Genomic DNA, 14897 nt, shown 5'->3' with positions numbered 1-14897 from the left:
AATACTCAGTGGGTGACAACATTTGGAGGGTTGCAGATATGAATTACAATTCTAAAGGGTTTGAATTGCTCCATACACTCCATGGCATTGTACATGACTAGTATGTGACTAGTTCTGACTAAGATATGTGTGTTTCACCTAGCTATGTTAAGATGAATGCACTAACTGTAAGTCGTTCTGGATAAGAGCATCTGCTGAATAGCTCAAAAGTAAAAACGTACGAGACTAGTGAGGGACTAACACTAGCAGCCACAAGGTGGCGATATACAATACAATATATACTGTAGCACTGTTGAATGATGCTGCATTGAATTAAACAGAACCAAATGTTTGGATCGAAAGAAAATATACACAGGGACACCATTTCATTATAAATCTGTAAAAACGCATTTTAATGGTAAAAGACACATGAAAATGACAAATATGGAAACCGCTTCCTTTATAAAAACGACCTGTTATTACTGTGTTTATGGCAATAAATATAGACTGCATCATGTACAGCAGATGATCACAACAAGATATATTTATATGAATATCCAATGAGTGGAGTTAGCTTCTCTAGCCCGAATTACTTACAATCATCCAATGTTGAACAAGCTGAGGCTGGGCCTAAGTAATGCAATAAACTCTTCTTTTGGTTGGTGATGTGAAAGGTGATATGTATCATGTTAAGATGGGAACTTCATCTTAGAATGGCAAGTATGTACATAAATGGAGGACACCAAGATGAAGAATTTATGCTTTTCAAATTTGACAACTGCATTGAAGCAAATTTTATCAAAAATGTCAAAAGGGCAACTGGAAAAAAATATATTGGGCAAAGGGTTCTATAAAGACAAGACCCCGGAAGTGGGCTTTGCAGGATAACTTTTTCAAGAGAGGGGTGCAAACTGGGATATCCAAATGAAAGAGCACCTACAAAACATTGGCCAATAATAAATTGGCCAATCTATTCCAAGATTTACTCTCAATGAGATAGTAGAAAATAAGATATTATTCTAACCCTGATTCTTCAAAACAGCCAGGCAACATATAAAAAATGAACAATCTTTAAATATGGAATCCGCAGTAGGGAAAACGGTGCCACTGTCTGCCCCATGGCCGTTGTTTTTGTTTTGTTGACGAAGCGGAGGTGAGGAGCGTCGGCCCAACGTTGTAAAAAAAAGCATTACATATTCTGCTGTTCTATCGCGCGTGCAATGATGTTCGAGTGAAAAACAACAGTGTTCGTTGTTTGCAGTAACTTCTTTGTTGTTGTAATATCGCACACGGTCGTGGTGGTTTCACCATCAAGGATTCCAGCTTTAAAATAAACAAAAAAATCACAGTCATTAAGAATAACATTCCAAGCCACAATCTTGACAGAAATTGCACTTCAAAATACTGGTCAGGGTGAGATGTCTAGTACCTTTCTATATTTGGTTGTACAGGAGTAGGATCTTCATTTGACCACTCTTTTGTTGCCGAGACTTTCCCTGCACCGCAGGAAATGCAGATTAGCTTTGTGATTTACATCAATTCACTGAAACCCCACACTAACACACGGTTATATTAACAGTATTGCACTTTTCATGTAGCCTACTTCTGACCAGCTAACAGCCTACCCACCGATCAAGCAACATTATAGTCTAAACGTTCAAATCCTGTTGCTGCAGGATTATTTTGCTGTGACAATATATGTCAAATGAAGACCTTACACCTGTACATCATACAGTATAAAAACAGCAAGAGTAGTATAATGTATTATAGAGTTATCAAAGGGGTCGACGGGGGAATAGATTAACTAAATAAAATCTTTATCTACATTTCATTCCAGATCTCACAGAGGATAGTACAGAATTGCATAAGAGCACATCAATAATAAATTAACAGCAATGCCATTAACCAAAGGAAGAGAGTAAAAAAAGATTACAAAACATATACTGCATATTCAACATATCTATATATTATTCATATAATTACATAATCACATTATAGTCAGAAGCCGTACGCTCCTGAGTGCTCTTCTTGGATTCCTTTTGTCTTCTTCAGTCTCAAAGACAGAATTGTTTCTAGCTCTGCGATCATGGCTGTCTCTGAAATGGCACCATAGCCCCTATGTAGGAAATGCGGTGCCATATTAGATGTACCCAAGACACGTCTGTTGCACTGTTCCCTAAAGGTGCTCCTTCCTATCAGAGTTTAGTCTGGAAAGAAGGCGGCATCTTTTGGCCTTGGGTAGTCACTGGAAAAACACTTCCTTCTCTAAAGTGTGCATCTGTATCTCTTTCTGTGTGTGTGGTTCCCTTGGACAAAGTGCTCGTCCGGGTGCCAGTAGTGTGTGAGCTGCCTGCTACCTCTGTCCCAGTGAACAGCAGTTTAGTCTCTTCCCTTTGACTCAAACTCCCATGATTCTCTGGTCTCATGGTGCACACGTGTACATGGGCCATATCTGCCTTGTCTGGGAGAGGTGTTGAATGTCTGCACTCGGCCCCGGCCTCTCCCTCTCCTACCCTGTTGTCCTGGTAACTGGTGTGCATGCTAGTGCTAGGCCTAGCAGCCTCTTTCAGACTGTTCTGATGGTCCTTCAATGATGAAGGCCAACTAAGTGGCACTTCCTCCAGTCCAGCTCTCCTGATCCTGGACCGGTCCATCTCTGAAGGGGTAGGGGTGTTCTGGGCTGTCATGGGCCGGTCCATCCTTGCCGGAGTAGGAGTGTACTTTGCTGCCACAGGGCTAGTCACCAAGCTGTAGAGTGGACTGGTCCTGGGCTGTACCATGTGGATCCCCCCAATGGGGATCATCAGGTTGGTGGTCCTGGCTAGCTGCTGGGAGTGGAGAGGCAGGTGGCTGAGGACACCCCCGTGGCCCCCTCGGGATGGTCTAGTCCTGGGGGACAGGAGAGGGGGACGCAGCTCGTCGTCCTCCTGAACAGAGTAGCTCTTCATCTGGGTGGGGATGAGGGGAAGGAAGGGTGTAAAGGTTTGAACCACAACACAACCAAACCACAACATCAACGCGACTTGTGAAGAAACATACCATGGTTAAATCAGGTGAGCTGACTGAGACATTGACACATATTTAGAGGCTGATGACACAGTCCCTGTGGTTACAGTCTAAGACATCTAATGATAGGCGTGTGTCTCGTTTTATCACCAACTGCCCAGAACAAATCGTTTGTGTCTATTTGGGATCTCTCGCATTATTTTTAGGTTTTGTGTTGTTGGTTTGGTTTGAATCATATAAAACTACCCTTCCTTCCTTTTCCTAGAAAGGTGTGACTTTAAAATAACCCTGAATGTACCCACCTGCATATCTGTATTTGTTTTGAATGTTTATCTTATTTGAATTTGGCTGTTTAGCCCTCACAGGAACTGCTTTGTGTGCAGAAAGGGGTTTATTTTAATCTCTGAACCGAACCAAATAAACAAACAGAGACAGATCACATTGCAGGTGAGTGAGCAGCACTGTGGTTATCAAACCAGTCCGTCTAAGGTCGGACACAAAGTGTGTCTGTGTTGTGTTCTAGGGTTGACAGAGAGAGACTGTGAAATACTCACCGGCCGTGCCTTGGAGCTTGTAGCTGTAGCAGGTCTGTCCCTGTGGGGATTTGAAGATGGGTCTCTGGGCAGATGGGTTCTGTGTTGAGCAGGGATGGTTGCCTGAGGGGCAGGGGATCCACCACTGGGGGACTTGGACCTGACAGGTGAGAGGCCTCTTAGGGGGGACGGATGTCTCTCTAGGGAGGGGGAGACATGACAACCTAGCAGAGACAGAGAGGAGGGTGGGGAGGGGTGACAGGGGGCAGGGGACAATTTATGACTAGGGGGCAGAGATGAGAGTAGTGGATGAGAGGGGTGGCGGGAGACAGGAGAGAGGTTATGCCTAGGGGAAGGACAGCGAAGAGGAGACAGGTCCACTCTAGCGGATAGGGATTGAGCAGGAGACAGGTGATGAGATGAAGATAGGGCTGGGGCTGGAGATGAGAACAGGTGATGAGATGGAGATGAGGACAGGCGATGAGATGGAGATGGAGATAGGGCTGGAGATGGAGATAGGGCTGGAGATGAGAACAGGTGATGAGATGGAGATGAGGACAGGCGATGAGATGGAGATGGAGATAGGGCTGGAGATGGAGATAGGGCTGGAGATGAGGGCAGGCAATGAGATGGAGATGAGGACAGGCGATGAGATGGAGATGAGGACAGGCGATGAGATGGAGATGGGGCTGGAGATGAGGACAGGCGATGAGATGGAGATAGGGCTGGGGCTGGAGATGAGGACAGGCGATGAGATGGAGATAGGGCTAGGGCTGGAGATGAGGACAGGCGATGAGATGGAGATGGAGATAGGGTTGGTGATGGACAGTGGCGTGGGGAGCGGTGACCAGCGCAGTCCAGGTGCCTCCTCCGGGAGAACAGAGCTCTCTTCTTGCTGGGGGAACCAGCAGGGTAACAGAGGCGTGTCTCCTGGGGATTCAGCCTCTGAGGCTGGCTGGGCTGGCTTGGTCCAGATGGTCTGGTCCTGTCCCGGTCTGGTGTGGTTCTGTTCTGGTTTGGGGGTTTGGGTGGCTTCAGGTGGCTTGTGGAGGAAGGGTCTTCATGGGACCAGGACTCCTCTTCACCATCATCATCTTCATCATCATACTCGTTGTCATCGTCGTCTTCTTCAGTTTCGCTGACGTCAGAGTATCGGTGCTCGTCCTGTCCTGTCTCTGGCCAGACTGAGCAGTCTTCACTGCCTCCTGAGAGGAAGGGGGGGAGTATGAGGCAACACAACACAGCAAAGTATTATTGGATACAGTAAGAGGTAGACACAGCAACATGACATCATCCTACCTTCCTCAGCCTCTTCCAGGGAAGAGCCGGTCATTGGCCCATCATGGCATTTTTTCCCATGGGCCTTGGACTTCATGTGTTTAGTGAGGTTCCCTGGAATAACAGAGGACCATCACATTACCATCCAGAGACATTACTAACAACACACTGGATGAACAGAGATGTCAACTCCAAGCAGGTCAGCAGTACCCTTTCCTTAAAAATATATTTTATAAGAGAGACCTGATTCCAATAAGGCAGCAATTCCAGTACCTATCCACCTATCCATAACCACTAGAAAGTTGCAGTCCTGTGACTATCTGTAACCACAACAAAGCAGCAGTCCTGTGTCTATCTGTAACCACAACAAGGCAGCAGTCCTGTGTCTATCTGTAACCACAACAAAGCAGCAGTCCTGTGACTATCTGTAACCACAACAAAGCAGCAGTCCTGTGTCTATCTGTAACCACAACAAGGCAGCAGTCCTGTGACTATCTGTAACCACAACAAGGCAGCAGTCCTGTGTCTATCTGTAACCACAACAAGACAGCAGTCCTGTGACTATCTGTAACCACAACAAGGCAGCAGTCCTGTGACTATCTGTAACCACAACCAGGCAGCAGTCCTGTGACTATCTGTAACCACAACAAGGCAGCAGTCCTGTGACTATCTGTAACCACAACAAGGCAGCAGTCCTGTGACTATCTGTAACCACAACAAGGCAGCAGTCCTGTGACTATCTGTAACCACAACCAAGCAGCAGTCCTGTGACTATCTGTAACCACAACAAGGCATCAGTCCTGTGTCTATCTGTAACCACAACAAGGCAGCAGTCCTGTGACTATCTGTAACCACAACAAGGCAGCAGTCCTGTCTATCCATAGCTCACCTTTGGTTTTGAAGGCAAAGTTGCAATGCTTGCAGACGTAGGGTCGTGAGTCTGTGTGCAGGCGGATGTGTTTACGCAGCATACTAGGCTTCTTACAGCGGATGCCACACTCCTCACATACATATCTGCCTCTGCCTCGACCCCGCACGTACACATACTCCTCACTAGACCTGTAGCTAAAGGGACAAGAGAGAGAGAGGTCATTTGTATTTATTCAGTGTAGTGTGGTTTTATTATGTATAGGTAATGCTACCACCATAAACCTTGTGATTTGATGCTAGTGTTCTTTCAATAACATCTAGGAATGGAGAGGAACCTGAGTGAACAGAGTTACGAAGTTCTGATCTTTTGATCTGAATCCCGGGTCCAATTTTTTGTGGTGAGTTCATTTCCACCCCTGATGAAACCACGGTCCATATGTCTGTAATAAGCATTAGTTCTTTATACAGCACCTGCAAGCTGCTATAATGTTTATATTTATCACTGTATCATTTTGGCACACACCCTTCTTACACAGTGAACACACTGGTAGCTGGTTAGGGGGTCCACCCGTGTGTGTGTGTGTGTGTGTGTGTGTGCGTGCGTGCATGCGTGCGTGCGTGGGTGGGTGTGTGAGTGCTTCTGGGCTGGAAGGTGTTCTGGTTTGGGTTATAAAAGCCACTCTGTGTGAAGCTGAAGTGGGGGCCCTGTAGTGGCACTCTAACACCCTTCACCACCCTCTCACACCACGATCACCCAACCCCAGTCCAAACACAGAGAGCCTGCGACATCAGCCGGGGTTTGGAATAGCCAGCCAATAAAAACACAGGGTTTGGAACAACCAGCCAATAAAAACAGACCAGAGAGGGAGGGAAACCCTGGGCTCAGACCAGCTGCTCCAAATAAACAGAAAATAAAACACCTTTCTATTAATAGGAACGGTAATTACAATGATAGCTAACATGCTTAATGTTGTGTGTGTGTGTGTGTGTGTGTGTGTGTGTGTGTGTGTGTGTGTGTGTGTGTGTGTGTGTGTGTCGATAGTTACATGGCGCATGCCTTTTCTGAAAAGCTCCTTAAATACCAGCCCCTCATATCACGCTTGGACAGCCTGGGTGGCATTGATATTTGGCAGTCTGGGCCGTGTACATAGGCTTACGGTTTGTGGCTTTCAGATTGCAGGCCTGCCTAAGAGTAGAGCAAAACCACTGTCTAGGTACTGCTCTGTTTCAGACATTATGGGCAGCCTAGCTGTGTGGCGGAGAATGAGCTTTTTGTTTCCTTATTAAGTGTCCTTGTATCAACAACCTTTGAAATGTTTGAATCCTTTATGATGTAATGTGATTCGTGGATTCAAAAAAAGTATTTCAAATGTGAGTGTGTGTGTGTTTGTGTGTTGATGCATGAGTGTGTATGTGCCCACTGACAAAAAATCCCACATGTCGAACTGATATACAGCATGTAGGCACATTGAGGGCCACCAACCCACTCGCAATTCATAGTTTACTCTGACACCCATTCATAGATCCTGCCCCTAGCTTTATCTTCAGCGAGACAGCCTACACTAAATCCTCCCTCACTCAGCCCTCACTCCCCCATAATGTAGCCATACGGAAAGTTCATTGTTTGACTTCCTCTGTCTTTCACTGCTTTGTTTTATCATCCCTCACACACACCGGCCCGAACAGATGGAGTTGGTGGGCTCAGAGCTCCACACAGCGCAGCCGGGAAGAGAAATGAGTCATTCCCAGCTAGCACATTGGGTTTCTTGGAAGTTGTGGGAACGTATGTTTTTGGTTTCACATTGGTTGTGGGAACGAAGCCATACGTCTCCTGACCGGTAAAACTGAACGATTTTAAAACGTTCTGAGAACAGAAGTGAAAATTTCACCTGTTCTGAGAACATTTTACTCTGGTTCCTTGAAGTTTTTCCTTGGAGGTTTCATTAACACTGATAACGGAAGTTATAGGTTATTTGGAGGTTTTTGAATAACATCTTTCACTGAATGTTACAATAAGATTTAATAACACACACTGCTAGTTAACTTTTTTAAACTCCAAGCACAGATAGGACACATGGAAATTAATTTCTTCAGGCATTAATCATGCAAACACATACATTTTTTATTGTGACACAGCATCAGTGAGATTGGAACCCATAATCATATTTTTTCCAACCATGGAAAGAGTCCACTGCGCCACCAGGATGGAGCGAGCATGCCATGTTTTTTTACGGAAACATATCTGTTCATTTTATTCTATTCAAACGGACCCCATTACAAAGGAAACAAGCACTCATTAAGATCAGGTTTAGCAAATTAGTGGGCGTGGCCAACACACCTGAACACACTTAACAAGATAGAGGATAGAGATAGTTTTGATGATGCTGAGAACGGAATGTATGAATTTCTAAATAACATGCTAAGAACATTCTCTGAACGTTACTTAAGTTTTCTAGTGATTTTTAAGGAACATTTTCTCAACATTCTGAGCAGGGACGTCAAGCACCCATTATTTCAGAGGGGGCACGAAGTACATTAGGATGAAATGGGAGAGGTGTTCATTATGCCTTATAATCATTATGCCTAATTCTATGTCGCAAATGTCTATTTTTCTGCATAGGTTATCTAAGCATACCTATTGACCTTTTCAATTGTCATTTTAATGAATGATGCACATTTATTAATTTAAGAAGGTTTATGCCTTATGAGTTTAGTACAACTGCCACACTGATATATAGTATCATACCAATTTTGTATTATATTGTGGAGTAACTACAATGTTGTTGATCCATCCTCAGTTTTCTCCTATCACAGCCATTAAACTAACTGTTTTAAATTCACCATTGGCCTCAACGTGAAATCCCTGAGTGGTTTCCTTCCTCTCCGGCAACTGAGTTAGGAAGGACGCCTGTATCTTTGATGTGACTGGGTGTACTGATACACCATCCAAAGTGTAATTAATAACTTTACCATGCTCAGAGGGATATTTAATGTCTGTTTTTTTACACATCTACCAATAGGTGCCCTTCTTTGCAATGCATTGGAAAACCTCCCTGCTCTTTGTGGTTGAATCTGTTTGAAATGCAATGTTCGACAGAGGGACCTTACAGTTAATTGTATGTGTGGTGTACAGAGATGAGGTAGTCATTAAAAAATCATGATAAACACTATTATTGCAACTTATTATGTGAGCACATTCTTACTCCTGAACTTATTTAGGCTTGCCATAACAAAGGGGTTGAATACTAACTGACTCAAGACATTTCAGCTTTTCATTTTCTGTTCATTTGTAAACATTTCGAAAAACAATTCAATTTTGACATTATGGGGTTTCGAATCAATTTAACACAACAAACAAAATGTTGGAAAAGTCAAGGGGTGTGAATACTTTCTGAAAGCACTGTTTTTATGCATAATCAATGAATATGGGACAGTAGGTGGAAATAGAATAAAGACACTCTTCCCCTCTGTTCCTCTCAGCTCTCAAAACAACTCACTCTGTGTAGGAGGTAGAACGTCCAAATTAACACGACGCTGATGGCAAAGCAACGCTTATAGTGGAGCTGAGGTGTAAAATAGACAAGCTACTCTTACTTGACTGATTGCCTGTAATGGCTTGGTAGCTATTTATGAGGTTGGGAGATTGGGAACCTATCTATCTAGCTAGCTAAAGCCAACTTCATAAAGTTGCTTTATTATGGAGAAAAAATACCACTGATATAATTATTTGATAAAACGTGGGCTTAAAAATGAAGTTTAGTCACTAAACACCTGTAGGTCTAAGCACTTAGATCACAATATCTACTAAGCTAACATACGGAATTGTTTTAGGATGGTCATAAAATGTCATCATTTAGCTATTTGATTTGGAATTTTAGGACCGCTGTAGGTATATTAGTTAGCTCAAATGGTTCGATCTGGACAATCGGTTTTGTGGTAAAACCTCTTAGAAATTAGGACGTCTGCGATAAAGAGTCCAGATGACTGCAGTAAAGCTTGTGGATGCCGTAGAGCAAAACAGATGACCGTGTCATGTTCGTGTCGTCTCATCTTTCATCGTATTAGTTTGTAGCTCAAACGATTTGAGGTTCTACAGGCGATTGTGACGATTTTCTAGTCCGGATCCTCTCAAGAAAAACACAGCTTTTACAAGCCCCCTATTATGGAACAGACACAAACTTTATATCAACAGAAAGAGGGGATTAAGCTATAGCCTCTGCAATACATTTTATAATCAATATGCTATCACGGTGTGAGGCACAGGTGCATCAATAGACTAGGGGTTTTAATTAATCTGAAAGAAAAACTAAAAAGGACAGTGCTGGCGGGTCACATGCCCTTGTGCCCCCTATGAGAATCTGGTTCTGAGACGGAATGTATGTTTTTAAATAACATTCTTAGGACGTCCTATGAACGTTACTAAACCCTTAACAATGAAGATCTGTGAAGTTATTTACGAATTATCTTTGAAAGACAGGGTCCTGAAAAAGGGGCGTTTCTTTTTTGCTGAGTTAAATTCAGAGAATGTAAAGGAACAACGTTCTTCTGTGGGAATTTAAGTACTTCAGCGTAACGTCTCTTACAGGTTTCCTCATGGTTATATTTTAAAGTCATGTTCTCAAATTGTTCCGAGAACGTTAAGGTTTTAAACACTGTTTCCCATGCTTGTTCAATGAACCATAAACAATTAATGAACATGCACCTGTGGAACGGTTGTTAAGACACTAACAGATTACAGACAGTAGGCAATTAAGGTCACAGTTATGAAAACTTAGGACACTAAAAAGGCCTTTCTACTGACTCTGAAACACACCAAAAGAAAGATGACCAGGGTCCCTGCTCATCTGCATGAAAGTACCTTAGGCATGCTGCAAGGAGGCATGAGGACTGCAGATGTGGCCAGGGCAATAAATTGCAATGTCAGTACAGTGAGATGCCTAAGACAGCGCTACAGGGAGACAAGATGGACAGCTGATTGTCCTCGCAGTGGCAGACCACGTATAACAACACCTGCACAGGATTGGTACATCCGAACATCACACCTGCAGGACAGGTACAGGATGCAACAACAACTGCCCGAGTTACACCAGGAACGCACAATCCCTCCATCAGTGCTCAGACTGTCCGCAATAGGCTGAGAGAGGCTGGACTGAGGGCTTGTAGGCCTGTTGTAAGGCAGGTCCTCACCAGACATCACCGGCAACAACATCGCCTATGGGCACAAACCCACCGTCACTGGATCAGACAGGACTGGTAACAAGTGATCTTCACTGACAAGTTGCGGTTTTGTCTCACCAGGGGTGATGGTCGGATTCGCGTTTATCATCGAAGGAATGAGCGTTACACCAAGGCCTGTACTCTGGAGTGGGATCGATTTGGAGGTGGAGGGTCCGTCATGGTCTGGGCGGTGTGTCACAGCATCATCGGACTGAGCTTGTTGTCATTGCAGGCAATCTCAACACTGTGCGTTACAGGGAAGACATCCTCCTCTCTCATGTGGTACCCTTCCTGCAGGCTCATCCTGAAATGACCCTCCAGCATTACAATGCCACCAGCCATACTGCTCGTTCTGTGCGTGATTTCCTGCAAGACAGGAATGTCAGTGTTCTGCCATGGCCAGCGAAGAGCACGGATCTCAATTTCCATTGAGCACATCTGGGACCTGTTGGATCGGAGGGTGAGGGCTAGGGCCATTCCCCCCAGAAATGTCCGGGAACTTGCGGGTGCCTTGGTGGAAGAGTGGGGTAACATCTCACAACAAGAACTGGCAAATCTGGTGTAGTCCATGAGGAGGAGATGCACTGCAGTACTTAATGCAGCTGGTGGCCACACCAGATACTGACTGTTACTTTTGATTTTGACCCCCCCATTTGTTCAGGGACACATTATTCCATTTCTGTTAGTCACATGTCTGTGGAACTTGTTCAGTTTATGTCTCAGTTGTTGAATCTTGTTATGTTCATACAAATATTTACACGTTAAGTTTGCTGAAAATAAACGCAGTTGACAGTGAGATGACGTTTCTTTTTTTGCTGAGTTTATTTGAGAACATTCCCAATGTCAAACCAGTAGGAGAATGTTCCTAGAACATTACTAAAATTGAAATTAAATGTAACCATGTTTGAACTTTTAGGAAATGTTCTGTTAAATTAATGAAATACCAAGAAAATATAGATTTTTGGGGGCTCAAATTCCTTAAATGTGCTGACAATGTTCCAAAGCCAGGCAACTGTCCTGCTCCATTCCCAGAAAGTTGTGGGATAATCACGGCCATAGGACAACCACGCTCTCACCAAGCTCTAAGAAACATATGGTTCTCAGAATGTTATGTGCTAGCTGGGTTGTGACTGATGAGAAGAATGCTGTGAACCTGAGTCATGAAAAAAACAACAGGTTCCCAGGGGTACTCGGAAAGATGCAGAGGAACGCACAGATGGCACCTCAGTGGCACAATCACAGATAAGATAGAGGAGACCAAGTGTTCTCAGAAGTTTCAGTTATGTCTGATTTATAACCCCAGTGTGATTCAATCTAGCTGTGTGGATTAACGTAAATGAACGTAGATGATTCACGGTGCTCTCAATCTCTCACAGCTCTTTCTCTTATCTGACACATCCTACATAAGTCCCATTACTAGAGAAAATTAGTATCAAACAACACTTTCTTCATCTAGGTATACACCTTCCTCTCTCTCCTCTGAAAATAGTATCCCTCTTATGTTCTCTGTCTACAAATACAGTTGAATTCGGAAGTGTACTGTGGCGTACAACAGGTCAGCCACCAGGGGGAGACTTGTCGAGGCCTGGTAACAGATGGAGAATCCATCACGAGGCGGTGGCTCCATCTGCTGGACGTGCCAGGTCTCGACGGGCTCTCCGGACAGGACTAATTGGGGCTGATTGGGAGCTGGTGAGTAATCAAGGGCGGATTTCTCACCAGCTGTGCGAGGCTCATAAAGCTGCCAGAAGGGCAGCACACAAGGAGGACTAGGGGAAGTGAGGTGACTTCCAGGTGGTTGGATACGGTTACCCGAGCTAAGACGAGGGAGTTGAATTTGTGTGCCCGACAGGATACAGGAAGACCCGGAGCCCAGGAGAAGATATTCCGGAGAGGGTCTCATGGGGGAGACCTGTTCTTTTCTTTTTGATTTATTATTTAATAAACACCCTTGAAACTGAGCTATGTAAACGTCTTGACCAAAAACCCTGGTCTGCCACAGTACATACACCTTAGCCAAATACATTTAATCCTAGTAAAAATTCCCTGTCTTAGGTCAGTTAGGATCACCACTTTATTTTAAGAATGTGAAATCTCAGAATAATAGTAGAGAGAATGATTTATTTCAGCTTTTTTTTCTTTCATCACATTCCCAGTGGGTCAGAAGTTTACATGCACTCAATTAGTATTTGGTAGCATTGCCTTTAAATTGTTTAACTTGGGTCAAACATTTCGGGTAGCCTTCCACAAGCTTCCACAATAATTTGGATGAATATTGGCCCATTCCTCCTGACAGAGCTGGTGTAACTGAGTCAGGTTTGTAGGCCTCCTTGCTCGCACACGCTTCTTCAGTTCTGCCCAAAAATGTTCTATAGGATTGAGGTCAGGGCTTTGTAATGGCCACTCCAATACCTTGATTTTGTTGTCCTTAAGCCATTGTGCCACAACTTTGGAAGTATGCTTGGGGTCATTGTCCATTTGGAAGACCCATTTGCGACCAAGCTTTAACTTCCTGACTCATGTCTTGATGTATGTCCATGTAATAATTTTCCTCCCTCGTGATTTTTGTTTCATCAGACTAGAGGACATTTCTCCAAAAAGTATGATCTTTGTCCCCATGTTCAGTTGCAAACCATAGTCTGGCTTTTTTATGGCGGTTTTGGAGCGATGGTTTCTACCTTGCTGAGCGGCGGTGTTTATACTTGCATACTATTGTTTGTATAGATGAACGTAGTACCTTCAGGCGTTTGGAAATTGCTCCCAAGGATGAACCAGACAATTTTTTTTCTGAGGTCTTGGCTGATTTCTTTTGATTTTCCCATGACGTCAAGCAAAGAGGCACTGAGTTTGAAGGTAGGCCTTGAAATACATCCACAGGTACACCTCCAATTGACTCAAATTGTGTCAATTAGCCTATCAGAAGCTTCTAAATCCATTTATATAATTTTCTGGAATTTTCCAAGCTGTCTAAAGGCACATTCAACTTAGTGTATGTAAACTTCTAACCCACTAGAATTGTGATACAGTGAATTATAAGTAAAATAATCTTAGTAGATGTAGTAGATGTCCTAACCGACTTGCCAAAACTATATTTTGTTGACAAGAAATTTGTGGAGTGGTTGAAAAACAAGTTTTAATGACTCCAACCTAAGTGTATGTAAATTTCCAACTTCAACTGTAGATACATGATTTTTCTGTGCATCTGCGTTCATGTGTAAGTTGTCATTCATTCAATCAATCCCCATCTAAAATGGGAATGAAATTGGCCACTCCTCCCCTCTACAGCTGAATGGCCAGAACCATGGACTGTTGGGTGTAACTGAGCCTCTACAGGGTACAGTAGAGGAAGCTGTGTAGTTGTTGGTCATTTCCTTGCCAGGGCCACTCAACAGGCGGGCTCTGTTGGTGTAGTCAGACAGCCAACCCTTAGCCCCTCATGTCCTGCAGAGGGGAACGACAACACTTCCCAGCACTACACAAACGACACGGAGACCAAATACCCTCACTGTCTGTGACTAGTAGCTTACAGTACACATGTACCATGGTTTGCACTGAACAGAGAGACACTTGTAAGGCTGAGGATAGTTTCTAATGTCTTTATGAATATAAAGCCAATGAAGCTTTGCATCTTTAAATGATGTAATATTGTGGAGTGTTATTTCAACTCTAAAATGCAATCAGTCAAAGGCTACTCACCCTCCCTCACAGATCCAGATTCGAGGTGGAGGTTCTCTACATTTGCTAGTTGACTGGGCCTCCCCTTCTTTTTCCTTCTCTTCCTCCTCCTCTCGTTCTTTCTTTGGCACCTTGTCCTCTGCAGACTGCTCTTGCTCTGTTGTCTCAACACGGTGGCTGTCGCCGGGCAGAGTGGCATGTACCTACACTCGAGAGAGACATGTAGGGCAAATTCACCAACCCTGCTCCAGCAACATCAGGCCAAGGAGACAGGGATGGGGAGAATTCATCATAACTTATATGTTTCAGTACTTATCTACATTATACTGTAGCATTACA

The 14897-nt window shown here is 44.0% G+C and overlaps 1 protein-coding gene across 7 annotated transcripts in view; it reads right to left on the bottom strand.

The window, feature by feature from the left end:
• Window positions 1-363: 363 nt before the first annotated feature.
• The window catches only part of LOC115175728 (transcription factor HIVEP3), a 41264-nt gene continuing 26730 nt past the window's right edge, over window positions 364-14897 (bottom strand). For 2 of the 7 annotated variants that reach the window (XM_029735192.1, XM_029735193.1), the window contains exons 3-7: window positions 14580-14761; window positions 5686-5861; window positions 4818-4910; window positions 3540-4723; window positions 364-2927 (exon numbers count right to left, since the gene is read on the bottom strand). In XM_029735192.1, coding sequence (XP_029591052.1) covers window positions 2175-2927; window positions 3540-4723; window positions 4818-4910; window positions 5686-5861; window positions 14580-14761 — 2388 coding nt within the window. In that variant the 3' untranslated portion in view covers window positions 364-2174. The remainder of the gene's footprint in view (window positions 2928-3539; window positions 4724-4817; window positions 4911-5685; window positions 5862-14579; window positions 14762-14897) is intronic. The other 5 variants (XR_003872093.1, XR_003872090.1, XR_003872091.1 and 2 more) reach the window with 5 other exon arrangements.

This window comes from Salmo trutta, chromosome 36 (assembly GCF_901001165.1).
Source record: "Salmo trutta chromosome 36, fSalTru1.1, whole genome shotgun sequence".
Lineage (NCBI taxonomy): Eukaryota > Metazoa > Chordata > Actinopteri > Salmoniformes > Salmonidae > Salmo > Salmo trutta.
This window is presented reverse-complemented; position numbering and strand designations above follow the sequence as displayed.